Source organism: Pristiophorus japonicus, chromosome 7 (genome assembly GCF_044704955.1).
Source record: "Pristiophorus japonicus isolate sPriJap1 chromosome 7, sPriJap1.hap1, whole genome shotgun sequence".
In the NCBI taxonomy this organism is placed as follows: Eukaryota; Metazoa; Chordata; class Chondrichthyes; family Pristiophoridae; genus Pristiophorus; species Pristiophorus japonicus.
In genome coordinates this window covers 154,137,500-154,161,677 of record NC_091983.1, presented here as the reverse complement: position 1 = coordinate 154,161,677, position 24,178 = coordinate 154,137,500, and the positions used below count along the sequence as shown (strand labels likewise).

General features: G+C 42.7%; 1 protein-coding gene across 1 annotated transcript in view; it reads right to left on the bottom strand.

Moving 5' to 3' along the window:
• Positions 1-24,178, bottom strand: part of me1 (malic enzyme 1, NADP(+)-dependent, cytosolic) — a 643,978-nt gene that overhangs the window by 212,556 nt on the left and 407,244 nt on the right. The window contains exon 7 of the mRNA XM_070885433.1: positions 23,894-24,003. Coding sequence (XP_070741534.1) covers positions 23,894-24,003 — 110 coding nt within the window. The remainder of the gene's footprint in view (positions 1-23,893; positions 24,004-24,178) is intronic.

Below are 24,178 nucleotides of genomic sequence, written 5' to 3'. Positions count from 1 at the left end.
CTCAACTCCTTCATTTTACATTAGACTTTAATTTATAATATTTACGGTGCTGGGAAATGGGAACCAGTCTCTGGTGCAAGTAATGTACAACGATAAATGTAAGTTTCTGTTTTAGTTCTCATTTGAAAGGACATGATGAAAATGGGAGTCAGGAAAATATTCTGTAATTTCTTATTTTGACAAACATTCCATTGATAAAGATGTGGTTTTGTTCTCAGTTAGATTCACAATAAGCTTCAGATTCAAATTGGTTCATTTGTACTAAATGTCAAGGCAAATGTCTCTGATCCATTTGAATGGGATAACATTCCATTTTGTGACCTTGTAGGACTTGTACTGATGTGACATCATGGGGCTGAAATTGTGGTCGGAGGCTTCCCACAGGCAATTGCCTACGACCTGAAACATTTCTATGACAGTGCCTGGTGGTCCGGGAGGACCGTGGGATTCCGGTGGGGAGACCTCCTTTTCCCGCGCTGCGAAGCGCGCTCCAGTCCTCCTGGTTCCCATGCAAAAGGTGCAGTCACGTGTGACTGCTCAGCCAATCAGGTACGTATTCCACAACTTTCCCATTAATGCCAATGAGAACTCCGTATGTACGAGTTCTCATTGCTATGAGAAAAAAAAACTAAGCACACTAAACACAAAAAAAAAAGACGTCACATAATTAAAATTAAAGTTAATATAGAAAAAAATTGTTTTTAAAAAGTTTTTTTAATTATCGTTAAAAATAAATATAATGTAGTGGGAAGAGTTTTATTTAAATAAAATGTGTTTTTAAAATTTAATTGAATTATATTTTGATGTTTTTAAACACTTACGCCTGTAAAGTAGGCTATGCACCTGCTTTTATCAGGTGCAAGAATTGAGGACATATGGGTAATTACCGCAGTCTTGCCCATGCAAATGTCCCAGCTCCCGAGATACGGAGGATCTGTCAAGCTCCAGCTTGACAGATCGGAAAAGCCGGTTTTCAGCGCATGCGCATTGTGTGCTGAAAACTGGATTTTCCGATGCCTTCCCGGGTCTGTAGACACTCTGTACAGACCCGGGAAGGCCGGAATTTCCAAGCCCATATCTTTTGTACATGTGCTGGCTAAGGAAATGTAGCCCGAGTTTTCTGTATCAATCTCACTATCCCACAGCTGTTAAAATGTAAATAGTAATTCATTTGCAGCACATCTCCATCAGATTGTTTCAACTGAAATGAATCCTCAGCTCATCACATACATAAACTACAATAGACACTCAGTTTGCTAATGGATCCAGTTGAGACATTTTTTGAAATATAGCTGACTACTTTGCAGCAGTTTTGAAGTAATCAATGAATAATTTGCAAATTACGCAATGTTGGACAGACTCTAAGTAACAGATATTGAGGTCCCAATCCCAGCTGCACTGTTCCGGGAAGGCAGCTAAATTCACAAGACTGGCAAAAAAAATATATAGTCAGGCAAGTTTGACTTCACATTTGGGTGTGAGGGGGTGACTGGGGCGGGGTATGTGAATAACCCTTTCGAGGTTAGTTTCTCATCAATACCTGTTCGTAACAGTTAAATGATAATTTTATTTTTAATCCATTCGAGATATACATGTCAGAGGAAACTGATATACTGCTCTCCAAGAACCAACAAATTACTTCACAAAGTTGCATGAATTGGGTATTAAAAGCAACTCCATAGATTACCACCTCAACAAAATTCTTAAACAGCAGAGTTGATGATGCAATTTAAAACAGAAAATGAAATAGAAGTTAACCCCCAACCAAAACATACTGCTCACCTGCAACACTGAAAATAGCAAAATATTTTCTTCAAAAGGTAGGAATATGTTCATTACAAAAGCATAATTATAAAGCTATTTCACAGGTAAATATTTGAATTACACAGCAACTTCAGCAAAAGATATACGACACATAACAACCTGTCAAATACACCACAGCTGCAACTGGGCAACATTTTTAAACACATTTAAAATACAATATACAACATTATGAAAGCAATGTTTTTTTTATTAGCTCAAATAACTGCAACTATTGCAATCATTCAGAAAACTTTTAATATCCTGGAATTAATGGTCATTTCAATTCCCCCAGCTAATTTGTATGACGACAGTTCTACTTAATCATAAACTAAACCATAAAGTCCAACAATAGTTCCCTCAGTCACCACTTCAAGTCATCAGCCTGCCATTTTTTTCCCCATTCAACTCAAAAGAAATCATGAGTAGAACAACAGGTTTGTTTAACTTGCAGCTGTATGATGAATGAAATGGCTTTAAATATCAACTCTGATATTACCTGGACAATCTGAGGAGGATCAGCCAAAGCTCCCCAAGGTTTTGCTGAATAATTTGTTGATTATATCATATGCAGGAGCTTAGTTTCTAAGCTGTCATGTCATCTTTTATAATATATTAACAAGTTTTATGTACGGATTTCTGTATGTATTCATTAAAAAATTCAGCAGGTAACGGCACAGATATGGGCTGGTGGATTTTTTTTCTTTCATAACATTTGAACAGAATCCTAATTCTTATGTTACGAATCTCTCTCAAAATATACGATAAATTTGGCGAGTTTGCACCTCCCTTTAGCGTCGGAGGGGGGCGGTCATGGGACACCAAGGGGTTACCGACCGGGCGCAGCAATTTCACCGACGCCCGTGAACTACTGGCAGTTTTGTGCTGGCGCTAACACTTACTGCCTCACTGTCTTGCACCCTGTAGATCATGACGTCATCTGGAGCATAGCGTCCCGGATGTGATATTCGCTCCTGCATCGCCGGGCGTCAACAATGGCAGCTGCAGGAGGCATTGTCAGTTCGGCTGGCCGCTTGGGGAATGATATTTAAAGGCAGTGGTGGTCAGGTAGGGCAAAATTTATTACTCTCCCAGTCTGGTGCCTTCTGATTGATTTTGACACCATGATTCCTCAGCCCGCCACTCTCCTAGAGTGCTTGGGGCTATTATGCACATAGCGCAGGTCCCGTGACCCAACAGAGAGAGCATGAAATTTCATTCAACCCATCATTGGCTCTTCCCTTTAAACAAGGGAAGGAGCCTGTAAAAAAAAAAACAGCAGCGCTGCCCTGAACATTGCTCAGGGCTTTGCTGCTACTGGCCCTCTCACCCATTTTAGCACTCGAAGGGAAGTGGTAGCACTTGATTTAATGCTTCACTTCCCTCTTGGAGTGCTAAAGCGGAAGTTCCCGGGAGCAGCAAATCTTTTTCGCCTGGCGATGCTTTGCGCTCCTTCAAAAGTTATCGCCCCAAACGGGGCGCTATGCAATTTCTAGCGCATAAAGTATTACAGAAAGTTATTTTGCTACAATTTGTGGAGTTTGCACAGTAGTTATTTTAAGAGGGGCATAATCAGAAATGATCTATATAATGAACAAATATTTTCCATATCCACAATGTGTATATTTAACATCCTGAATTATATGGCTTTAATGAGCAGTATCCTTCATAAACTTGAGAAAAATCATTATTTGCAACGTTAATTCAGTCACAGCTTATTACAGATGATCCCCTGCTTTTATTGCAAACAAGACTTCAAATACCAAAATACTGTCAGAGTGCCTGCATTCCTAGTTACCATAGCAAGTGTTTTTATAACCAATTGGCTTATCATTAAGGGTCAGCCATGTAGTGTGGGACTAGAGCTATATATAGACCAAATTAAGGGTAGTAGGTTTTCTTCCCTGATGTACATGGGTGAACCAGTTTGGTTTTTATGATAATCCATTAGCTTTGGTGACCATCATTTTCTGGTGCCAGCCCATATTATCTAATTTATTTAATTCAATATCACAACTTTGCATGGTGAGATTGTGAATTAATGAAATCTGGGTTGCTCGTTTAGTACTATAACACTACCATATCTGCATTTGGACATCGCCCCCACCCTCGCTGACCTCCTATGGCTCCCCATCCCACAACATTATATATTTAAAAACATTTTCTCTTCTATAAATCACTCCACAGCTTTGCTTCACTCTACCTCTGCAAGCTCCTCCTCCCAAGCACTCCGCCCTTTCCTTCGCCCCACCATTGCTGATAGAGGCTTCCGGCATCTAGCTTTGCTCTCTGGCACACTCTTTCTATACATCTTTGCCTCGCCATCTTACAAATTCTTAAAACCCAGCACTCCAGCCAAATTTGCGAAACACACTCTACCTGGCTCAGCATTCATTCCCAATTGCCATCTGTAAAACACCATGGGAAGTTTTGTCAATGGTGCTATATAAATTTAAACAGTTGTTGCTGTCAATGTTTAAATTTTGTAAACTAAATAGAAAGATTCCCAAGTCATTAATCCCTCTCAATATGCCCTTCAGTGCTAATTCCTTCTACTCAGCCTGAAATAAAGCATTTGCAGCTGTTCTCTGCATGACTGAACAAAACTAGTTTGAGTACGACATTACTTCATTTGTAATTTCACTCACATTTCAGATTCCAATGATAAGACGGTAAAATCATATTTACTTGGTTATTCAGAAAGTTGTAATTTAATGCCTTTGAGTTGCACATGACCTCAAGTAATTACAGGTCATTAGACATGATCAGAAAAGAAGACATTGTAAACTGAACATTAAAACAGTTGAACATAAGAACATAAGAATATAAGAATTAGGAACAGGAGTAGGCCATCTAGCCCCTCGAGCCTGCTCCGCCATTCAATAAGATCATGGCTGATCTGGCCATGGACTCAGCTCCACTTACCCGCCCTCTCCCCGTAACCCTTAATTCCCTTATTGGTTAAAAATCTATCTGTGACTTGAATACTTGGGGTTTAAAAGAGGCACAAATTTTATTTAAATTAAATTCATGGGATGTTGGCATTACTGGCAAGGCCAGCATTTATTGCCCATCCCCAATTGCCCTCAATAAAGATGGTCGTGAGCCATTTTCTTGAAGCATTGCAGTCAGTGAGGTGAAGGTACTCCCACAATGCTGTTAGGGAGTGCCAGGATTTTGACTCAGCAACGATGAAGGAACGGCAATATATTTCCAAGTCATGATGGTGTGAGACTTTGAGGGGAGTTTGGAGATGGTGGTGTTCCCATGCTCCAGCTGCCCTTTATCCTTCTCGATGGTAGAGGCCACATGTTTGGGAGATTGCTGCAAAGTCTTGGCAAGTTGCTGCAGTGCATCTTGTAGAGGGTACACACTGCAGGCTCGGTGCACTGGTGGTGGAGGGAGTGAATGTTTAAGGTGGTGGATGGGGTACCAATCAAGCGGGCTGCTTTGTCCTGCATGGTGTTGAGCTTAGAGTGCTGTTCGAGCTGCACTCATCCAGGCAAGTGGAGAGTATTCCATCACACTCCTGACTTGTTCCTTGCAGATGGTGAAAAGGCTTCGGGGAGTCAGGTGAGTCACTTGTCATAGAATACTCAGCCTCTGGCCTGCTTTGGAAGCCATAATGTGGCTGGTCCAATTAAGTGTGTGGACAGTGGTGACCCCCAGGATGTTAATGGTAGGGGATTTGACGATGGGAATGCCATTGATTATCAATGGGAGGTGGTTAGACTCTCTTGTTGGAGATGGTCATTGCCTGACACTTGTGTGGTGCGAATGTTACTTGCCACTATTATATCAGAGTTGCCAAGGGAAGCATGGGACAGAAGTTTAATTTTAATCATGTTAATTTAATAGCAAAATACCTAATAGTTAATGAGGACAAACAGTATAAATTTAAAATTAAAAAAAATCAGCATTAGATGCTACCAATTGATTACAAGCCATCACTTGTAAACGCAAGTTAAAAATGGCCATTTCAGTAGATCTCTGAATCGGAAGGTTCCTTGTGCAGCAAGAATGAGCATTAAACAAACTGATCATTGGTTCAGTTTCATTTATCCAGTAGAGAAGGGAAAAAAAAACAGGAATGCTGGAAAAGCCCAACAGGGCAGCCAACATCTAAAGAAACACGCAGAACCAAAATTACTGCAGGGACCCTTCCATCAAAACTCAAATTTTCACAAAGGATTGCAACTTAAATGCCAACCAAACTGAAATGCTTGCTCTTTTTCTAACTGATCTGCTGTGCATGTCCAGCATTTGCTATTTTATTTTAGGATCTTCCATCACTCGTCACCTCCAAACCTCAGGGGAAATTTTGACTTGCAAGCTGCAGTCTCGAAATTCAGGTTTCAGTTCAGTAAGACAAGGGGTTGGATTTTCAGCTTTTGTGATTTCGGGGTGGTAATGGCGGCGGGGAGGGTCCTGATACCGCTTGGAAAAGGTTTGCGCCCTTGTCTGCAAATTTCGCCAAAAAAATGAGGTTCCATGATCGGGGGCACAAAGTAAGGCATTACACAGGGAAGTTTTTACGCTTCAGCCAAAAACTGCAGCGTTAAAAAAGTTCAACATTTCACGCATGTGCAGACGGTACTTGAGGGCACGCCGGTTTCCTGTGCACATGCGCAGATGACCCAGCCCTCTTCAGACACAGCAGGAGAGATGGTGCAGTAGAGCGGCAAGCTTCGTGCCAGTCGATTCTCTCCAGCGGCTGCTGAGGCTTCAGTGCAGGCCATTGAAAGGAGGTGGGCTGCACTCCATCTGGTTGGGGGAAGGAGGCCATTGCCCAGCTATTTGAAAACAATCTGGTGGGAGATCGCACAGTGACCAGAACTGGCACACAATGCTGCAAGAAGTTCAACGTCCTCACGAGAGTTGTCAGGGTGAATACCCTTCACATTTATGTCGGCCTGCCATGCTTGCAAGATATCGAAGAGGGAGTTAGATATGGCCCTTACGGCTACAGGGATCAAGGGGTATGGGAGAGAAAGCAGGAAAGGGGTACAGAGGTGAATGATCAGCCATGATCTTATTGAATGGCGGTGCAGGCTCGAAGGGCCGAATGGCCTACTCCCTGCTCCTATTTTCTATGTTTCTATCAATGTCTCACAGAATGTTAAGACTTTGATGGAGCTGCCCCTTCTCAATGTGTTGCAGGCAGTGGTGTGGGTTGCAGAATGCAGCAGAAAGTTGGAGGCTCACTTCTCCAGCCATTGCCTCTGCATTCAGGATGCACCTACCCTCTTGCACCCTAATCACTGCCAAGCGTCCTTGCACTCCACTCGCACTGTTGATATGCGTTTTCCATACATCTCCCTGAGCCGCTATGCTATCTGCCTCTCACCGCCTCTCACCTCCTCTCAGTCTTTGAAAAACCTCAGTCACCAGCCATAGTGGTAGCTGTTGAACTATGGAAGGCACATATGGTTCAGGCATCAGAAGCACTGCTTGAGCACCCCAATTGTCTGTTCAATTATGTTGCGGTTGGCTGCATGGCTCTTATTGTAGCACTTCTCGGCTTCTGTGGTGGGGTTGCAGAGGGTGTTCATGAGCCAGGTGGCCAGGCCATATCCTTTGTCCCCGAGCAGTCAGCAGCACCCTTCCCTTTGTCGCTGAAACATTCATGAGACACTGCTCTCATGCAAGATGAAAGCATCATGTGCACTTCCTGGATAGCAGGCATTCACTGCGAGGACGCACTGAGTGTGGTCACACCCCAGCTGGACTTTGCGGGAGTGCTATCCCTTTCAGTTTCTGAATACCTCTGTGTGGAATGGTGCTCGCCAGGACACACGTATGAAGTTAATGGGTCCTTGAACCCTCGGGAAGCCCGCAATTCAGCCAAATCCAAATGCCTGCTCATTCTGGCTGTCCCTGCCCATTGGGAACTATATGAAGTTCGTTCTGCAGGCGTATAGAACCTTTGCAACATGCCGAATGAAGCGATATGTAGCGTATTGAGAGATGCTGCATCTGTCCCCTGCTACAGCCTGGAAGGAGCCAGAGGCATAGAAGGCCAGCATCACAGTGACCTTCACTGCGACGGGCAGCACAGTCCTGTTGACACTGGAAGGCTGCAGGTCTGCCTGTAGGAGATGGAATATCCTTTCAGAAGCACAGCCTTCTCACACACTGCTCTTCAGAGAGCTGGAGATATGAGCGTTGGTGCCTGTAAAGCCGTGGGGGACAAGCCCTCCTCCCTAGACGTTTTCGGCCTCTCCTAATTTTTGGGCCGATGTGGCCAAGAGCCAGTCTTCTAACTTGATGCCCCAAGGCAATAGCATGCAGCACGACACACTGGCGAACTAGTAATGCCTTCATTATATTCTCTCACTGCCGTTGGAAGGACACTAATGGCAGTTAAAACTGGCACTTTCAAGTCGGAGCTTCATGTAGCGTGATGTGCGCAACCTTTGCAGTCAATGTGACCTGCGATATAGGATTCTCCTCCTTCCATTTAAATACGTTTCCAATACTGCCTGGAAACATCTGTTTTTTTCAGATGTTTCCTGGGGTGGGCATTTAATGAGGCGTTAGGGCCTAACTATGCACCCGGGGCGCTAGCGGAGCATTGCACGATGATTGGCGTCATGATCGCAGTAAGTTTTTGCACCGCCGTAAACCATGAGCCGAATTTGCCGGCTGGGCAGTAAAAGTTGGATGCCCGCCGTAACGCATAGAAACACCTTTTACCGCCCCTCCGGGGTGCTAAGAGGCACAAGCGAGCCAAAAATTTTAGAATAGCATCAAATCCTAAACTGAAATCCAAATGCTCTTCCACAATGTACACAGTGACATGTTGTGAACACACACACCTTTTGCTGAATGCACAAAATTGAGCAGTATTTACAGGAAACACTCTGCATGAAACAGAGCTATCAACACTGGGTAAATTCTAGGAGAGAGAGATTTTTGGGTGTGAACCAATCACCTCCCCAAGGCATCACTGTGTAAAAACCAAAATGAATAAAATTGTTGCCTATTTCTGATTGGTGACTCTGAATAGCCATTCTATGAACTTGAGTTATTGTTAGAATAGCATCTCCTAGTAACTCCAGGATAGAAGCTTTGAGTCAATTTATCAAAAATCACTGGAAGACATTGTTTCAAACACTATAAACCATCTTGGAGAACCCGAGTTAAATGCCAGCTTTCAATACAATCCTCAATGCAACACTATCTGAACAGGTGATGGGTCCACAATTATCTGCATCTGATCTGGCCCCGATAGAAATCGCTCCAGTCCAGGCAGTGCATCTAAAGTTGATACTTTGACCTCTGGCCTTGAGGGTGGCGGACCATTTGGAAATAATGATGGAAAGTATTGTGTCCTTAGATGCTCTAACAATGACTCCACGAGGCAATGTATTGTACTTGAACTGCAGTGACCTTAGTCCTTTATTTGTTAACTCCAGAGTGAGGATCACACCTGGTGGCCTGCCTTTTATTACCAGGCCAGGCACACCTGTACAGTCTCCTACAAGTCTCCCACTTCTGTGCCCTCTGGTGGCACACCTTGTGATAGTACCAACAGTAGCCATGTAGGATACATGACATCACTCTCCAAGCCTTTAGTGCAAATCGCCTCTGCATTGATTGTGCTCTGGGCTTAGCTCTATCTGGGCTCTATCTGATTGACCCTTGGCAGGTGGTTTGTTTTATGTCCAGAATAAACTAATGTGATTGAGTACTGTAGACGTGAGTAAGTGACCTTAGTCTCTTTATTCTAACTCCAAAGTTTGGGTACAGCATGGGAGGCCTGCTTATATACAGTGCTCCCAAGGATTGGTGGGATCCCTTGGGACTCCAACAGATACACCCTCTGGTGGCAGTAGAATGCTGGTTACATACATAACAGTTTCAATCTTGGGTGAGTGGTTGGTGCAGTAGAGTGCTGGTGGTTGCTGTTTGTGTGCGTCCCTGACCACTCCATTCTCCCCTCCCCTCCTCCCCCCCACACATATAGATTATGCTGGAGGCTCATTACATTCATATACATTCAAGTACAGAAAAACAAGTTTGCATTATATTTGTGGTTCATTGGGAGACAAGTATGTTAGACTGGTGCAATACATTATCGATGTGGTTCATAGGGACAAACTAGTTCCAAAACTGCTGGATGGTGTCTCTGCAGTCTGGTGACAGCGCGGTGCCCCGTGCTGGCAGTGGGAACCTGGTTGGCTCAAGTTGCCTGCTCTTGGGGCTGTTGCTATGGTTCCTAGCGTCGGGCAGGTTCACAGATGCCTGTGACCTCCCGGTCCTTCCTTTATGCCCTGGCTCGCTGCTGCTCCCTGAGGAGCTGTAGTCCAGCAGTGCACAGGGAACTGCTGACTCACTGGCCTGGGCGTTGTTTGGTTCGGGATCCTGGCTGGTCCCGGTCCCTTTTGGGGGAACTGTAGCGAGTGACCCTTCGTTTACAGGTTATGGCCTTGGTTGCGATGGGGTCTGGAGGGCTGCGCCTTAGCACACTTTACTCTTTCAGGCTTGTGGCGGTTGGTGTCATCGGGTGCCTGAGAGGTGGAGCCGATCGGGCAGGGTATCGATACCGGTGCCGTTGCCCTACTGAAGTCGCTTGCTCTGCAGCTCATGTGTATTGGCTGCTTGTGGCCACACTCCATGGTGCATAACTCTGGTCCCTGGGACACAGGCTACAGCATTGGGTAGTTCGCTGGCCCTGTGTGCTCCCGATGCTGCATTGGCTGCGTGCAGTTGAAATCCTACATTGCACAACTTTTCATTACTTATGATGGATACTCTAGCGCCGATTACACGACTTTTCCTCGCTGGTTGCATGTGCACAATTCTGATCAGCAATTACACATTTTACATCATCATGCGACTTTTCCTTGCTTATTGTATGTACACAACTCTGATTGTCCGTTACACATTTTGTCTCTAACTTACCAGTTGCTATTACATTACTTGAGTGTGTGGAACTGTCCCTTTAATTGTAGTGGGTTGCAGGCCTCCTTTGAGAGAGCCTTGCTTACTTTACCCCAATCCTCTTCTCGGTTTGGTGCCACGTGTTGCTCCGTCGGCCCTGCACCTCATGGTCTGGTCGCTGCCATCTTTTTCTTCAGCGCCTCACCTTGTGGTTTGGGCGCCATCTTTCCTCCATCCACGATGTTGACTGTGTGATCCTTTTCGCCCCGGTTCTGCCACTGAAGCTGGAAAGTCGCCTCTGGATATGATTTTCTTCCTCCAGAATCCTGCCACTGGAGCCTGGAAGGTGTGTTCGGGTCATCTCAACTGGATCATCTCCACGCAGTCGTGCTGAGCGGTCTGTGCCTCGGGTGCTGTGCTGGTCTGCTCTCTGGTGCCGGGTCCACCCTGAAGTGAGAGCTTACTGTGCCTCTGAACGTGGAGGACGTCTATCGCTGGACGGTTGAAGTCTTCCCACTTCCAATGGATCTTCTCCATCCATCTTCTGTCAAGCAACGTTGGTCCATCACCTGCAACAATCCACAGAGGTAACTTGTGCACCACACGATCATGGAGTACCTTTACATTCACACTACCAACGACTGGGATAAGTTCATCGGCGCAGCTTTGCCTGAACCGGGACCAACTTGGGTCGTTCAGCTTGATTGTCCCATAGCCTCTCAAAGGCTTCTTGATTCATTATTGACTGGCTCGCCCCCGTGTCCACTTCCATGAAGACTGGAACGCCATTCATCTCGACTTCCATCTTCAGCGGGGAACACTCTATGGTGTATGTAAACATGCTATATACCTCATCGTGGGGCTGAGCTGCCTCTCTGCCTATCGTTTCATAATCCGTGCTGGATTAATGGCCATCTGCAGACTCATCAACACAGTGAGTCATATTTCTCTTACACATTCGCTGGAGGGGGCCCTTTGTGCTGCAGCACTTGCACACAGTCTTTAAAGCGGTACTGGTGAGCCCTGTGACTCCCTCCACAATGCCAGCATGGAGCTACTCGATTAGCCCCCTTTGATTAAGGGACTCGGGGGCCTGTTCTCTCTCTCCCCCGAGAGGTTCATGCTCTACAGTCCAGCCTCTAAACAGCACCACTGTGCACAGTACCTGCCAGGTTTGAGTCCGGAGCGTGAGTCATCTGCCTAGAGCCGCAGGTCGAGGTCATTAATGCCTGTCTCACAGAGATGGCCTTCTGCAGTGTGACTGTGGTATCTGCCGACAGTAGCTTAAGGCGGCCCTCATGGCCAATTCCAATGACAAAAATGTCCCGTAGCACTTCTTTGGGGTGGTTGCCAAACTCGCATGGTGCCACCAGCCTCCTGAGGTCTGCGGTGTATTTTGTGATTTCCTGGCCTTCGAGCTGCCGGTGGATATAGAACCGGTGGTCTGGCTGCGAGGATGCTCTCCTTGGGCTTGAGTTGCTCATGGATCAGGGTTACAAGCTCCTTGTACATCTTGGTCATTGTCTTCGCTGGTGCCAGCAAGTCCCTGACGAGGCCATAGACGGTGGGCCCACAACTGGTTAGCAAGATAGCTCTGCACTTATCAGCCATTGTGGTGGGGTTGTCTTCTGCCAGGTCGTTTGCTGTGAAGAAATGGTCGAGCCTCTCCACAAAGGCATCCCAATCACCACCAGCGGTGAACTGCTGCAATGTACAAAAGGTAGCCATTTTCACGTGAAAGTTCGTAATCTCGTCGCCAATTGTTGTGTCCTTAGATGCTCTAATAATGACTCTACGAGGCAATGTGTTGTACTTGAACTGTAGTGACCCTAGTCCTTTGTTAACTCCAGAGTGAGGATCACACCCTGGTGGCCTGCCTTTTATACCAGGCCAGGCACATCTGTACAGGTAACCTACAAGTCTCCCACTGCTGTGCCCTCTGGTGCACACCTTGTGATAGTACCAACAGTAGCCATGTAGGATACATGACACAAAGCGATTTCCGAGCGTATCAGCGCAATATCTCAGGTTCTGTAGAACCTGATCCCACCATATCCCACTCAGAACCCAGGACCCAATGTTGTGTGGCTAGAGTATGCCTTCATGTTGTCGTCCTTCCGCCTCGTAACCGCTAGTGATCTTTCTAGCCAGCCTCTTCAGATGCCTGCGTATGTAGGTACCAGGCTGCAGGACCAGGCCATCCACGTACTTGGTAGTGCTTTCTGAAGGGGCTCCCTGGGACTCGGAAGTACCGAGATGAGGCCCACTGCAATCCCAAGCAGCTCATGCCACCACAGCACAGCCAAACATCGCAGATATCTCTGGCCCTCTGGTATCACATCAGCGTGGCATCAGGATAGGTTTAAGAACAGCACAGATACAGGTAAATACAAGAACATAAGAAAATAATAGGAACAGGAGGCAGCCATTTGGCCCCTCGAGCCTGCTCCACCATTCAATAAGATCATGGCTGATCTGACCTTGGACTCAGCTCCACTCCTCTGCCCGATCCCCATAACCCTCAACTCCCTTATCATTCAAACATTTGTCAATCTCCACCTTAAATATTTTAAATGACCCAGCCTCCACAGCTCTCTGGGATGGAGAACTCCAGAGATTCATGACCCTCAGAAGAAATTCCTCCTTATCTCAGTTTCAAATGGACAACTCCTTATTCTGAAACTGTGCCCCCTCGTTCTAGATTCCCCCACGAGGGAAACACCCTCTCTGCATCTACCCTGTTAAGCCCCTTCAGAATCGTATGTGTTTCAATAAGATCATCTCTTATTCTTTTAAACTCCAATGAGTATCGGCCCAACCTTTCTTCATAAGACAACCCCGACATCTCAGGAATCATCCTCATGAACATTCTCTGAACTGTCTCCAATGCAAGTATATCTCTCCTTAAATGAGACCAAAACTCTACACAGTACTCCAGTTATAGCAGGACTTCCCTACTTTTATACTCCATCACCCTTACAATAAAGGCCAACATTCCATTTGCCTTCCTAATTTGCTGTACCTGCATGCTAACTTTTTTTCATGTACAAAGACCCCCAGATCCCTCTGTACCTCAACATTTTATAATCTCTCCCCATTTAAATAATAATTTGCTTTTTTATTTTTCCTACCAAAGTGGATAACCTCACATTTTCCCCACATTATACTCCATCTTCCAAATTCTTGCCCAGTTAGTCTATCTATATCTCTTTGCAGATTCTTTGTCATCCACACAACTTGCTTTCGCACCTCTCTGTGTCATCAGCAAATTTGGCTACATTACATTTGGTCCCTTCATCCAAGAAATTTATATTCTAAATAGTTGAGGCCCCAGCACTGATCCCTGAGGCACCCCACTAGTTACAGTTTGCCAACTGAAAATTACCCATTTATTTCTGGCTCTGTTTTAGGTTAGTTAGCCAATCCTCTATCCATGCTAATATATTACCAAATATACAGTGGTAAAATATAGTAAGTTCTATAATTATAATTGTGCATAGTGTGATGTGAAGTGCAGTGTTCTGAATCACATCTGTTCTTTATTATTTGCGATCGGGAGGATGTTTGGAGGTCTATTTACAACAAGAGCTGCATTTTCTTTTATAGCTTGTTATTGAGCCATTGCCTCTAATCAGACTTCTTCAGAGACATCATCAAGGAATCGGCTTGCTCTGTAGACTCTGATGAAAAGGTAACTCCTCATTAGCATCTTCTTTGGTGCAGCCTCATACTGCATGAAAAATCCTCTCTTAGTAGCACAGCTGAGAAAAGAATTTTGTTGATTTCTTCAGTCAAAGCTGATGTTTCACACAAAGTTTGTGACCATTGAGCTTGCGAAATCAATCACTTTCTGGTTTGACAAGTAATGCTGTTGGTAACTTAGCCCTCTTTTCTATGAGCATAACTAAAGTCAGGTGCAGTTCTGGTGTAAAATAGTCAAAGTCTGTGACAGCAGCCTTTGCCCTCGTCCACATCAACCTGTCATTTACCGACATGCAGGTAGCTATATCATCTGCCAGCACCACTTCTGACAAGATTAGTGCATTTTAGAATGAGCATAACTCTGGCATACACAACTTATGCCCGGAATTGCAGCCCACTACTCTTCCCCCTTCCACCCCCCCACTCCAACTCCCCCCCAAAAAAAACTGGAATTTCAGGCCCACAAGACTGTCGCACCACCATTTACTGTTTAGTTATTAAAAAGAACCATCGTGTCACCTGTTGTTAGTCATTAAAAATCACACTGCCGGTAACAGTGAGCTGTACTCGGGACATGTGTTTGAGTACCACATATGCAACTCTGCCTTTTGCAAATTCATAACGCTGCAATCAGACAATTCAAACATGGCCCTCACCTGCACTGTTGTGAACACAGACAATACACATCCTTTTCTGCAATATAAAGATGGCATTTTTGATTCATGTTCTATTTTTCTCCACTTTGGTATTCACAGCCAGTCTGGCGGCAAGTGCACATGGTGTTCTTGCGCTTTACCTCACACTTCAAATTACCTTGTCAGTAATTCTTTGCATTTCTCATTTTTTTTTTAATTAGAGAGGGTGTAAAAAGCTAGAGATCACAATGTAGACAGGCCTATCTCGGCATTGGTAGGGTTGAAAATATAATGTATTTATCAGAATCGTCATATATTTCAGAAAGTATGAACAAACCTGCACATCAAGACTTTTTAAAGTACCTCACATCCAATGAATTATTTTTGAAATATAGTCACGTTTGTTATGAAAGCCAATATGGTAGCCAATTTACATAGAGCAAGATCTCATAAACATGAGATTAATGATTCATCATTTGTTTAAATGGTCTTAGTTGAGGGAGAAACATTGGCTCAAACATCAGGAGAACCTTCCACTCTGAAGTGCCATGTGATTTTTATGTCTACTTGAACTACTAGAACAGGCAGAGGACTGGTTCCAACATCTTATTTAAGGGGAGTTAGAAATCAAACTTATGGTCCAGAGATGTATTGTATAATTTCAGCCACCTCCAAATAATCCTGTATTTGTTTTAAAAATAAGATATTATATCACTGGTGATACAAGATGTATTTCAATGCTATTTGTCTTTTATCGCCATGCACATCATTGAGGATTGGATTTCAATAACATTTCTGCTCCATGGCTTCTTGTGACTAGTCATTTTATAGCATGTCTAAGGATAAGGGGTAAGCCATTTAGGACCGAGATGAGGAGGAATTTCTTCACCCAGAGAGTGGTGAACCTGTGGAATTCTCTACTACAGAAAGTTGTTGAGGCCAATTCACTAAATATATTCAAAAAGGAGTTAGATGAAGTCCTTACTACTAGGGGGATCAAGGGGTATGGTGAGAAAGCAGGAATGGGTTACTGAAGTTGCATGTTCAGCCATGAACTCATTGAATGGCGGTGCAGGCTAGAAGGGCCGAATGGCCTACTCCTGCACCTATATTCTATGTTTCTATGTTTCTATGACTAGATCTGTAAACGTATGAATATCTCTCATGATTGCATTTATGATTACGTGGCAACCCCAAGAACTTGCAAGATGCTGTTTTAAGTACCACACAGATGTTTTGTGTTAGCTGGACACAGTATTATTTTGTTTGTATACACCCCTCCTTTAAAAAGTTCAAAAAAGTCAATGTGGTGCGACAGTCCAATAAAGTAAAAAGGCTGGTGCAATTATATCCTTTTAACTGCAACCTTGCAGAAAGAATCCTAAAACTATTGGCTTTTGTTGGTTGATCAGTATTTGAAACTTCAAGAATAAATCGCTGCTTTGGTACTAAAGAAAAAATGCCACTTGGAAAATTAAAAGCACAACTTAACAGTTGAATTTCAATATTTTGAAAATACATTAACATTTTAGCAGAACAGGTGAATTGCAAATAACAACTTGCATTTATTTAAGCCTTTAACACATCAAAACAGGACGCAATTGATAGAATTGAAATTTATAGGTGTGAGACCAACATTGGAATTAACATGCCTGGAAGTGGCAAAATCATGGATAAAGGTATCAATTGCAGTTGGATTGACTTAGAGGCAATTACTAGAGGTGAAAGTAGAGATGAAGAGGATATAGGTATGAAAGCTCAGCTCTGGGTCGAATAAAACACTGAGGTCGGGAAGAGTCTGTTTCAACCTGGGAAGTCGGTGGAGAGGGTGGGTGTGGAAGAGTACAGAGTTGGATGTCAGATAAGCAGTCTGCCAAATCAAAAAGGTAGTAGAGGGGTGGAGAGTGAGAGAAAAAGAGAGAAAAAGTGAAAGAGAAAGAGAAAAAGATAGAGTTGGTGGAGAGAGAGAGAGAGAGTTGGAGGAGAGGTAGAGCTATCTGTCTTAGTGTACAGTGGAATCAAGAGAGAGCAGTCCCTCCCAAGCTTGATAACAGAGATGATGTTTTGGAGGAGGATAGTATGATTGACCGAATCAAAAGGCTACAGTGAGGTCAAAGAGGTATAATGCAATCACAGTCACAGATGTGGCAAGGGAGAAACTCAAACATGGAGGTTTGGGAGAGATGGGCATAGATTTGCAACAACACCTCTGAAGAGAAGGGAGGTTGGAGTTGGAGCAGTAGTTTGCAAGAATAGAGGGGTCAAAAATGGGTTTACTGAGGGGCTGATGGTGGTCTACCAGAGGACAGGAAAAACATTCACAATGTTCTTTGACATGCCATGACCTTTAATAAACTATTATTTGCAGTTCACTCAATAAGAGTCTGTACAGGATTCTCTTGAGTGTTCATCATTGTAGCACATTAACACACAATTGTTGAGTGCTGCCATGACACCATACAGTGACTGGGAACAAACTTAAAGTTTTCAAAATGCTTCCACTACTATTTATTAATGTTGGCAGGGTCAAGAGATCATGTGTTTTGTTTTAGCTAAGTTTTGGGGAGGTATGAAAATGTCTTTCATTTATGATTTGCAATATTGCAAAAGATTATTTTATACCAATCTACAGGGCCAGAACTAGAATCATATTTTGATTAAATACAAATTGTTTCCTTGAAACTTAACTTTGGCAATGTATGAGATTAATTGGAATGCTCTGTAACAAGATTCTAAGGCAAATGACAGAATTATCTTTAAATTTATTCTTGACTTTCCATTCTGCATACTACTTCCTGTTCCCAAAATGTCCCAACATTTATATTGCGAGAAGATGGGTTTAATGTTTACTTGGAGTTAAAGCTGTACGGTGAAGACATTTAAAAAATATAATTTCCATTAATAATCATTGGTATAAAATTAGCATACATCAAATATTTGCTGTAATTTCATTTGAATTCCAATTACCAAAATTGAAGGTTTTTAAAAAATATTTTAGGAAAAAAATGTATTGCAAACGTTCCAACAGTCATGCTACAAATTATATTTACTAAAGAGAATATGTCACCACCCTGTAATTTTGAATTGTGAAGAACAAATCTATATAAAACAACCCTGAGCTAAAATGATCTATTTAAAGACATCTTTCTGGTGAATTGCAGAGCTCTACTGTATTTCTTCATTTCCATTTGTACTACTGTATGCACAATTTAGGGTTTTTAATTTTACACACACACAGCACTAACCTACCGAAAGTGCATGAAACCATCAAGTGATTTGTGCGGGTATGAACTATTAAGTTAAATTCTTCTTCAAATTAGACAAATCTGCAAGATGTCTGGGTAGAGACAAGGGGAATCCAAATTTAGGGTCTCAAAGACCCATTAGCGCCCGTTTGCAGTGGCCATTCCTAAAAATCGAATGGCCGCCGCTTTGCGGTCAACAGGCCGACCCAACCTAAATTCAAGTCGGGGATTTTTCGGCCTGGACCCCATACCACCCAAGTGGTATCACCACCAATAAAATCAATTAAAAAAAAACTTACCCAGCGATTTTCACCTCACTCCGTGGATTCCCCCGACAGGTTTCTCGATCAGTGCACCTCTGCAGAGTGACTGCGGGCCTGGCAGCGCGGCTGCCCTTAAAAGAGAGGGCCCACTGCCTCTGCAGCATTGCAAGAAGTTTTGCCAGCAAACTTGCCGATCAGCTGGCAAAATACTGGCCTGGGTTCGGCCGGGCTGCTAACGGGCAGCCTGGCACCCCCTGTTGGGTGCCAGGCCACTGGCCTGGTCGAAACCCTCCCTGGTCGAAACCCTCCCTGGTCGCCCAGTGGCCAAAGTTAAATAATGATTGCAGCTGTCTCCTTTAACGGAGGGGAGATAGTGTGGTGACGTACACGCGCTGTGATGTCACCACGCTGATTGACAGCAGTGGGCAGGCCTTCCAACCCATTTTCAGTCAGTCAGCCTGGCTTTGAGTCGAAGGCCTGCTCACATGATGATCCATTTCCTATAGGACTTTGTAAAAAAATTCTAAGTCCTGAAAATGGATCTACTCACCGCACCAAGCGTTCCAGCGGTGAGCAGCAGCTAAAAACTCATAGGTGCGCCAGCTTTCTGGCCCACCTGAATTTCGGCCCCAAGGAAGGAATACAAACTAGAGACCAGGTTTTGCCCAATTCTAAGCTTTTACCACTTGGATTTTGATTTAAGCTGTATTTTGTAAAATTCTGTCCTTCTGAAGCATGTGAAGTTTTAAAGTTTTCAAAATTGTACATAAATAGAACATTGCCAATGTGCAAGCAGAATTATCTTTCAGCCCCACTCAGGGATATGTAAAGTACAATTTAATGTTTTTATGCAAATGAAGACTTACTGAAAACTTAGTAGGGGATTATCATGAACATACCAGCCTACTGTTTGAATGTAGCATCTTGCAGTAAATCTCACACTACATTACTTACAAGGCCAAAAAATCTTGAATTTCAAAAGGCAATTGCAACACTTTAAAGGAGCGGGTCAACATTGTTCTTCAAACTGTCAGCTGTAAGAGTCTCATGTGAAATTAGTTCATGGAATCTGAAACCAATTTCAAGTTATAGTAGGCCAGTTCCCTTAACTATGCCATAAGGATGGCAAGTGTGGGAATTGGAATAATTCACATTAGTGCCTCATTGACTGAAAGCACCTTGATTGGTACAAAAAAAAACTATGAACGATGGTATCAACATGGTGTCGTAGTGAACCACATAGATCAGGAATGGCCCAGTTTCCAGTCCTGTTCTAACCTCATCTGATTTATTTCAGCTAGGGCAGCTGTTAACTTATCCATCAGCAAGACTGATTTGTCTGAATGGGCAGTACTGCCCACAACCCACTGACTGATTCAGTCTGATACTAAAGTAGAAGTTCATGATATCACATGAAGGAAAGCTCTCCACAAATATCAGCCCTCAGGTTATCCCTCATCAACAGTTCTCACGAGTCATAAGAGGTGACTTCAGCATGCCAACAATGTCTATGTATTGTGCTAAATTGTCATGTAATTTTACGTATTATAAAAAATAAATTTACAATGTACACCTATTCACCCAAAAATGGCTGAATGATACAGCTGTATACCCACAAATATTGATAACGTAAATCACAAAGTTAATTGGCAGAGCCGGGTGAGAGAAGTAGCAGCTCAACTTACTACAGCTCTGAAAATCAGTGGGGTATCTGTCTGTGCAATATTTCTTCGGTGAATAGCATCTTCCGATAAGTTGATAGGGGTAGAAGGCGGCTTGTGTGGAACATAAACATTGGCATGGACCAGTTGGGCTGAATGGCCTGTTTCGGTGTTGTACATTCCATGTAATTACATAATATTGATCATCTACCAGCTTAATTTCTTTTACGAGGGCATGGATCTTAGCACAATTATCAGTTAAGAAACTGAAAATTAATTTTTATGGACTACATGAAGAAAAAGGGGAACAATTCCAGCTATACTGATTAAAATGAGAAACCACATTAAATCAAAAGCACTAAGAAGAAATATTTAAAAAATATTGTTTCAAGGCATGAGAGTGTAAAAGCATGTTAAAAGTGTAAACAGTTAAAGGTATGAGTTGACTATTTTGTAAAGACAAATATCCCATACAGATATACACCGGGAAAGAATCAATAAATCAATAACTGAAGGAACACACAGTCAAGAGCCTTACCATGCAGTCTGCAAGCAAACCTCTAGAATAATGGCAAGTGCAGTGTCAAATTCTATTTCTATTTGAAGACTATTTCACCAAAAATAATCCCTCTTTTTTAAGCAGCTATACTTAACCTGTCATTGGGAACACTCCCACTGTAGTCCTTCACAGGAATGAATGAGGATCTACCTGCTGAGATCCAGGTCCAAGTCAAGTAACACTCTGCCAAACTACATGTCTTTCTTTCGAAGATTTTGAGACAGTTGTGAAGATATATTGTCTACACATGCAGCTGCCTTGCAGATATCACAGTACAGCCTGTTTGAGATTATCCCAGACTATAACTATTACATGTCTAAATGGATTGGATTATTATGCACGTATTAAAAATTCATAAAATTGGGAGTGAGGGGGCAGGAAGCGAGGACTGAAACAGCATAGTTACAGCAATTAAGATTTCAGACTGCGAGCACACACACAGTATAATCAATTGAGAATGTAAGTGAAATATAATCAAAATTGCATGTGTTGCAACAATTAATACTTTAAACTCATAACAGGAATAGGCCACTCAGCCCCTTGAGCCGATTCCGCCACTCTCTAGTTGAGTGGATAATATTTAAGTGTCACACTAAAAGAACCAATCCAGATTAAAACAAGGAATTTTAATGGTGTTCACAGCTGAGTTTCACGTGAAGATAGTACGAACACTGCTCTATTCGCTCTCATTGGATTTTACAATGAGCTTTTCATTCCTATCATAACTGAATCAGCAGAAAGTGGTGCACATGTACAGCTGTTCAACATAAGGGTAAAGCTCAGTACATTCCTTAGAACAAAAGACAAAAGGTGCAAAAAGAAAACATCACCACCAGAAAGAGAGGGATGGATGGTTTCCATGTTTAGGATAGTCTCAAGTGTTGACATGTTAATGTCAGGAGAAATAATTGAAGAACTGCCAAAAGAATCTGAGTAACAGAGAGCAACTTCCCGTAATAGTTTGATCGTTTGCCAGGCAATTTTATATACCTACTTGATGAAGCTGGCTTATAAAACAATGGAATCTGGCAGATCACATCACTTAAAAAAAAATTCATTCACAGGATGTTGGTATCACTGGCAAGGCAAGCATTTATTGTCCATCCTTAATTTCCCACGAGAAGAATCGCCAAAGTCCGTGAGGTGAAGGTACTCCCACAGTGCTGTTAGGCAGGGAGTTCCAGGATTTTGACCCGATGATGAAGGAACGGCGATATATTTGTTAGTCAGAATGGTGTGTAACTTGGAGGAGAACTTGCACGTGGTGGTGCTCCCATGCGTCTGCTTCTTGTTCTTCTAGGTGGTCGGGGTCACAGGTTTGGGAGGTGCTTTCGAAGAATCCTTGGTGAGTTGCTGCAGTGCATCTTATAGATGGTACACACTGCAGCTATGATGCGCCGGTGGTGGAGGGAGTGAATGCTTAAGGTGGTGAATGGGGTGCCAATCAAGCGGGCTGCTTTGTCCTGATGGTGCTAGAGCTGCTTCAGTGTTGTTGGAGCTGCACTCATCCAGGCAAGTGGAGAGTATTCCATCACAATCATGACTTATGCCTGTAGATGGTGGAAAGGCTTTGGGGAGTCAGGAGGGGAGACACTCGCCGCAGAATACCCAGCTTCTGACCCACTCTTGTAGCCACAGCATTTATTTGGCTGGTCCAGTTAAGTTTCTGGCTGGAATATGGCATCCCCACCTCCTTAATCTGCATTACCTAATCTGTAGTGCTTTAGCTAACTAGTTTTCAAATAGCTAAATTTAAATTGTGGAATATAAAACACGTTGCTATAGTAAATTTATAATTCCTCTCTTAATTTCTTTACTTCCCACTTCGTGGCCACAACATATCCTTTTACAGCACTCTGGGATTTATTTCGCATTAGGAGCACTATCTAAATTTAATTAAATCTCTACATTTTGCCACACTACCACCAAATCTGCCTTCAAAAACCCTTTCCTTCAACAATGTAGTCAGCACTCCACTCACCCACTAAACTTTAGTTTTCTCCCCCGTGGTGTCCAACTTGTATCACTGTATAACTGCTCAGAGGTTTTATTCACACGAGGAAAGCTATAGAAATTTAATAGTTGTATTGATCTCCCCCTCAAAGTACACAATGTAAGCTTGGTTTCTAATCACTGCATGTACATGAAAATTATTGCAATATTAATGTACTCCCCAACTTAGTTTGTTTCTGGTATTTAATACAGTTATAATCCTTCAGTTAGGACACAATGGGATATCAAAAACAGTGTATTCTGCTTAATATCCAGCAGGGCAAAGCAAGCAAAATAGAAATCATCCTCAACTCAATAATCACAATGAGCTCATCTCAGCATTGACAGCATCGCTATGGACCATTGAAAATTTGCTCTTAACTATTATGACATTAGAGCACTTTGAGATTATCTAGTAAAAGAAAATGTCACATTCAGGTGATCTCTGACTTTCAAGGAAGTTACTGTATTGTAGCCAAATATATATAATTTCTATAAAATATATTCTCATCATATTAATTAGCTCTAAATTGCTCAGTGAATCTTACTTTGTGGACCTCAGCAATGGTGTACAGCACACTGGCAGCAAAAGAAAATCCAAATTGGAAAAAAAATATATAAACATATGTTCTGAACAGACAGCCCGAGGCGATTTAAAAGCAGTAATATGTAGCTTTGTTTCATTTGACATTTGAAACTCTGAATTAGATCAGTATAACTATGCAGTCTTCAGATTGAACTTATGCAGGTTCTATGAAGCTTAAAGCTACATGATGGTCCATTATTTCCTTTTCCTGAAGTAATTTCACTCACTATTTTTCTTAAAATGTTGAAAATAAAATGATCTCGTCTTAATTCATGCATATTTAAATAGCAAAATTAGCAGAAAGCTTACAATTTCAGTTCTTCTAATGCTGATTCAAACTACATACATCAAGGCAAACTATGGATAAAAACACATTTTAGTTCCTTAACTATGTTTTTAACAACTTTGACAGGTATTCCAAAACCTAGGTTAAACAGACAGATAATCATTCTGGCAGTAACCCTGGATAGGATTCAACAGAGTCCAGTGATTAAATTTTGTGAAATCTATCTTTGGTCATTTATCACATCACAACAAGTTATAAGTTTAAAACATTGTACGTACCCTGGATATCATCGTTGAAGGTGCAGTACTTGTCACGGTACTTGTTCAGCAGACGAAATGCATTGGTGTTAGCAAAATCCTCAAACTGAATGAGACAGTTCTGGCCATACCTAACAAACAAAAATTCATGCTTATTACAGGGAGATAGTTGCCCGAAAAATGTGAAATATTAAACCATTAGCTTTAATTATGGGCAATTAAGAGACGCTTTCTAGATAGTAGAGGGTTAGGAGATAGAAAATGAAAACCTTGCGCTGTTTGCAAATGTTATCTGAACCTGGTGAC